At 40.0% G+C, this 6,208-nt stretch overlaps 1 protein-coding gene across 1 annotated transcript; it reads right to left on the bottom strand.

The window, feature by feature from the left end:
• Window positions 1-3,525: 3,525 nt before the first annotated feature.
• On the bottom strand, window positions 3,526-5,676 carry LOC135780087 (uncharacterized). The gene is made up of 2 exons (XM_065291017.2): window positions 5,436-5,676; window positions 3,526-5,327 (listed from the first exon to the last, which is right to left on the bottom strand). Exon 2 carries the CDS (start codon window positions 5,305-5,307, stop codon window positions 3,940-3,942), a length of 1,368 nt encoding a protein of 455 aa, XP_065147089.1. The 5' UTR covers window positions 5,308-5,327; window positions 5,436-5,676; the 3' UTR covers window positions 3,526-3,939.
• Between the last annotated feature and the right edge of the window lie 532 nt (window positions 5,677-6,208).

The following is a 6,208-nucleotide window of genomic DNA, read 5'->3' as shown; positions in this document are numbered from 1 at the left end:
ATGGTCAGGGCAAAGTGTCTTAATAATATTTGGTCACATATTTTTAACATTTTTACTGGTAGACCACTGTATGAAGAATTTGTTGGGTCTAATATGTCACAGTTTACTTTATTTTGCTTTACTACCCCCCCCCCCCTCTCTTTTAAGATGCTGGCTACACCCCTGGGTGTTTTAATGGTAAGTAAATAATGACATAACTGTACATTACATAAAATACAGAGTCATATTTTGGTGTTAAGTCAAGAGTTAGTATAAGCATATTGGTTGGTATCATGCTAAACATTCAATCCTGTTGGATAAAATTGCAGCAATCACTATTAACATATCAATGAATGGTTAGAAAATGTACTACATGTTAACGCCCTCGTGTTTGCTATCTCACTGAGCAATGACCAACCATAGTGATTAGTCATCTTTTTAATTGTGTTGCTATTGTATAATCCAGTTGACATTAATAGAATGTAAGATTGTACGTTTAATATAGCATTAATATAAATGCTTTAGCAAATTACAACCCAATCATATTCTACATTACAAAATGAGCCACCTACATCTCAGTCCAGTAATGAACACAGTGAGATCATCTGTGACGCTCATCTCTGCACATACTGCTTGTTCTCTTTGGCCCTGATTTTCTCTCACAAGATTGTCTCACGTCTCATTTAAAGAGACATCACGGGAGATCAGCGCCTGTATAAGAGAATAAACCATCTGATGGGGGTTAAAGAGGACATTGTGTCCTTTGGGTTACTGGGAAAATGAGCTCTTTAATAGTAGCTTGAGTCACATATGACGGGAGATGATTTTTTCGTGTCCTTTAGTGAACTTACTTCTCACTGTGTCGTGGTCTGTGTATGCGATTGTGTACAGATTTGGGTTATAGATGTGTGGTCGATATCAATGTAGAATCACCCGGTTTACTTTCACCATTTATTGAACTATCTTAATGTAAATTAATTTAAATTCTTGTGTTTCTACCAAAGTAAAATGGATTTTGTATACCGTTACATGCTGGCTTAATAAATACCACCTATAGAAGTACAGACAGTCAGATATCACACTTCTCCATGCCCTATAAAAAACCATAACTGGTTAGTTTTGTTTTTTTATTTTTAGCAATTATCTATAAGGTTTAAATTGATTACAAACCGAGTATTCCCTTACAAAAACTAACTAGGTTTTACTACAGGTAAATAACATTGTTATCTACCAGTTAAACCATGGTTCTTGTAGTAAAACTAGTACACAACATGGTTTCTAAAAAAATGAATACAATGGGTTACAATGATTGAAACTGTAAAGTTACATTAACACAGATTGTAGTCGAGGACTGTGAAGTTAACTTAGATCAGGGGTTTTCAAACTTTTTGTGTGTGTGGACCACTATTTGTAATCAAGAATTTTCGCGGACCACCTCATAATACTTATTATAAAATATGTCTACACAAAGTCCTGAATTAATCTGCACATCAAAATAGGCTTACTAGCACTAAAACTATAACTGGTCATCACATCAGTACAACAGGTTTCTTAACCTTATATCATAATTATTTATATACATATTCTCAGTGTTGGGAACATGAACTAGTTTAGTTCACAGTTCACAAATTTTAAAATGAACTAGTTCAGTTCATAGTTCATATTTGAAAATGTTAAACTAGGTCACAGTTCCAAAAATGAACTAATTTATAGTTATTTTTTCCCATATTATTATTTTTAAATGATTGCCATTATAGCCCATATAGAACCACCACAGACAGCAATTATTTGATCAGTTTTAACACTGAAGCTAAATGCGTCAGATTTCATCTTCATGTCCAACTTTAAATTCTTATCCAACCAGGGTTTACATTAGCATTGACTGTCTTTTCATTTTTGTATTTGTTTACACATACCTTGAAAGGCTAGCCGGGTGGGAGTCGCACCCCGGGGAAGAAGCGCTGCGAGGCATTGCGTGTTTGACAACTCGCAGGTATTGCACACCACACGTGCACGTTAAATAGCGTGAGCTTAGTCAAAGTCTATTTCAAGATGCGGAATATGCGTTAGCAGCCTATGTTAATCGTTAACGATTTAGGAAAAATATGATGTTATTTAATGTTAAACTATTTGAGTTGCGCGGCAGGAATTCCACCAGCGGTCTGTGTTGTTGTGATGACGCATGCAGCGTGACTGGTGAACACCGAGTGGTGGCGGTGTTGCCAGATTGGGTGTTTTTTCCGCTACACATTAAGGCCTGTTTACAGTGTGTTTTAGTCGGGTTTTCGCCTGGAAGAATATACAAATCTGGCACCCTATTGAACGACGTTAAACTGAGAGAGCGTGCCGTTCACAGGCACCAGAATGAATGAGTTCACAGTAACGTTTATTTGGCAGCAGTACACGTTCGCCCAAAATATGAACGAGTTTGTATATTAAAATATACATATTCTTATTTTGCCTTTTCACGGACCACCTGCAGTACCCTCACGGACCACAGTTTGGGAATGGCTGACTTAGATAACACTGATCATACAACACGTTTCAAGGTCAGTTGTATTGACTGATTGATGTCTAGTAGTGTGGCATACACTGCCATCTGCCTGCACACTATTAAACAAGACAATGTTTTATTAAAAATAAAAATCCTACTTTAAACCCCGAGGCTTTTATTTAAGATTTAAAGTGAGGTGAACATGTCGGTCTATATATCTAAATAAAGAGAATTATATACGACCAACAAGTCATTTTGTTGATAGGAAATTGAATTTTGAGGTTAATTCTGTTAATGCAGGGTTGTGGCTAGAAGGGATACAGCAACGGCCACCATCTCGTGAAATCTCGCCGGATGAGCGCTGTTTTATTCTAATCCTACCCCCCAAAATAAAACCCTAAACATATCAATAAATAAATTGTGTATTTGGGGGTATTTCGGAGATTTGTCGTAGGATTAGAATAAAAACAGCGCTCATCCGGTGAGATTTCGCGAGATGCTGGCCGTTGCTGTATCAATTTCCTTATCAACAAAATGACTTGTTGGTCGTACCATTAATTCTCTTAAATTTAGGTCGTAACTGCATCTCATCTAGCCAGCCTAGACCCGCTGTTTTCATCCTAATCCTACCACCAAAAACCCAACATCTCGCGAGATTTAGGCCGTAGCTGTAACCCATCTAGCCAAAACCGTGACACAGCGAGGTTAACTGCTGTATGTCGACCTCTGCTGGTTGTCAAGCGAGCTTTGCCTTCAAAGTTCAAGGACTTAAAATGATCCAGACCCTAAATTGGGATTCTTGTACCCTATGTTTCCCTTTAGTGTAGTGTTTTATAACGTTTTCATCAAGTTACGTTTATTTTAACGTTAAATAAATATATTAAAAGTTTTAATGGCTTGGCTATATGTGATGATGTATGTGTGCAATGTGCATGTATGTATATAAAATGTGTCTTTATTGTTCTTTAATGGTAAGTCAATTATTTTTATTGTATGCATTACAAGTACATATAAAAAGCAATACTTTAATGTATTAGGCTATATAATACCATTTATAAAATATTTCCTGTTTTCTATTATTTCTTTTTACCTTATATTTACAGCCTACCTGTTTGTTCTTAAAATTATTATGCATACAAATGAATATGCACATGTCTGTTTATATATTAATAACACTTCACATCATGTGTGTGTGCTATATTTACATATTTATTATGCATGTAACCATAATAGTGTTAGAACAAACAATAGAGACTCCTTTAAAAAAAAAACTGTAAGAGCTTGGTGATTTTCTTTCTACATTCTGCGTTGTAAAATAATAAAAGCAAAGGAAGAAAATAAGTGCAAACAGTAGTATCATTGAACATCACTACTCTTCAGTCTTTGGATAATGTTCTCACAGTTAAAAAAGCACAATTGCAGTTTGCATCGCATACGCTCTTACAGATGATGGTTTTGCATGATAGTCACACATCAGCACTTGGGTCTCCAATCTGTGCTGGGAACTGGGTGGTATGATCTCTTTGCAGGCGCTTGGTTTGATACGCCTGCACCCATTCATTGATCAGTGGCCGAGCATATATGGTCTGGTTTGAGAGGCCTTGGTAATTGAGAAGAGACGTATCCCCTTCTACCGTGGTGCACAAACGTAAAGCAGTATATAGAAGGTTACAAATATTTGAATTAGTGAAGTTTCCCGGATTTTCCTGACGCAAAGCGTATGCCCAACCGGTCCAGTGTCCCCCAGCTGCTGCTCCTTGAGCCACCGGTGCAGGTTGCTGCGGATTTATGTACTCAGAAAATCGTTTTACCGTTGCCATTTCATCGCGACCAGTAATACGAATGATCTGCAGATTAAGCTCGGTCCACGGAAAGTCAGGAAAGGAGTTTATGGCCCGAATGACTGTGTTAATGCCAGTGAGCATTTTCAGCTCGGTCTTATCACAAAGGAGTGCCAATTGCAAGCTGATCGGTTGTACAACTGTGCGGACTCCAGCGAAGAGGGCAGCAAAGTCATGTGATGACAGGCCCTGCGGAGCCAAATGATTGTTGAGAATGTCCCAACCTTTCATGACCTGCTCACGAGTGAAATCCACGTTGTCCAGATTTGTCTCATGCTTGACCTTAGTAATAATTTTTCGGAGATTTGACTGTGTGATGTTCCCTCCGCTGGTAACGATAGTAACCCCAAGAGCTAGTGCACTGATAAAATTCTGGCGAGCAGCGGCACTAGTTGGTTTCGCCCCGGCTAGGGCAATTAGCTGGGCAAGGTATGCGGGGATCACCACAGGGCCTTGTACGGCAGCACCGGTCGCAGTGTTGATATCCAAGATCCCTCCTAGCGCCCATGGGTGGAGCTCATTTTCTTGGGGAGCTGGATTACAGGCCGCTGGTGCATCCTGAAATACATTTTGATCTGATCTCACAGGATCAACGTCTCGAACTAGGAGAGCCAGCCATGTTTCCCATCGGGCTCTGTTGATTATAATGAGGCCCTTCTCATTAGGTTGCACTGGGAAGTTGTTGGGCCAGGCAAGAAACAGCTGGTTGACGTTCACTTCGATGTCCTGTTGGAACATGATGCGATCAACAGGTTCCTTTCCAACACACAAATCCAGAAGTTCCATCATCTGATTTTCTCCAAGAACATTGCCTTTATACTGAATGAGGCCTCCAGCAATGAGACTAATGGCCCCCATGGCAGCCCTCACATCCGGGTTTTGAACATAGCGTTCCTGTGCTAGGGCGCGCACTTGCTGTCGAGCGAGGAGCCAGCGGAGCTGAAGATTAACTGGGTCTCGCCCGGTGTGGGAGAGCTGAGGGCTGATCCGCATCCACCTGCTAAGGGCCCCACCTTTCAACATAACCATGTCCGCAAAGTTAAAAAAGTCGACCATTTTTTGAGAGCTAAACAAGAACTCTGAATCTACTTTTAAAACTGCTGTTGTGGTTTGCTTTCTACCCAGTCTTCAACTCCCTCCTGGACTGCAAGCTGCAAACCTCGCAGATTAGTGTGACACACCCCAGTGTTGCCAACAATTTTTAATGGAAAGTAGCTAAAGTAAAAGAGTTTGCAACTGAGCGATGTAACAGTACAGTTTCAAAACAAATGAGGATCAAACAATACCCAAATAAATAATTACAAATGCTGTTTTGCAGGTAAACATCTCATTCACGCGTCAGCCCCGTACACTCTCATCTGAATGCTGCTGCTCATCACACTACATAGCATAGATATATACACTAGATGTCGCATTGGGGTTCTAAGCATGCGTCAAAACCGCCGCCATCTTAGAACAGGGGTCTTGTCATAGGAAGTAGCTAGGTAAAGCTGCTATCTCCGCCTCTACTTCGAATTCATGGACGATGCCGGACTTTTGTGCTGCGTATGGATGTTAGGGCTACTAGCACTATGCATTATAGTTAGAAAAAGTAGATTTTCAAAATGTTAAAACGTAATTTTTTCTGGACTCAATGCTAAATACATGTCTGACTGTTGAAACGAACCAAAAGAAAACCAAGAAAATCGCGTTCATGACGATTTATGGTGATTTTATTTCTGTTACACACCATTGCCTACAATGACGCTGATGCGGGGTTCCCCTGTTTCAAGATGGCGGCTCTAGTTGACGAATTCGGTCCAATGAACTGCCGTAGCCAAGGCGACATCTAGTGTATGACTACATAGAGCAGACGCAGAGAGAGATGCGCGCATGCCTGGGGAAAGCAAGACCT

The sequence above is a fragment of the Paramisgurnus dabryanus genome, chromosome 19, assembly GCF_030506205.2.
Source record: "Paramisgurnus dabryanus chromosome 19, PD_genome_1.1, whole genome shotgun sequence".
In the NCBI taxonomy this organism is placed as follows: domain Eukaryota; kingdom Metazoa; phylum Chordata; class Actinopteri; order Cypriniformes; family Cobitidae; genus Paramisgurnus; species Paramisgurnus dabryanus.
This window is presented reverse-complemented; position numbering and strand designations above follow the sequence as displayed.

Coding starts and splice junctions, on each gene's coding strand:
- LOC135780087 (XM_065291017.2), bottom strand. CDS start 5,307: ATGCGGATCAGCCCTCAGCTCTCCCACACCGGGCGAGACCCAGTTAAT.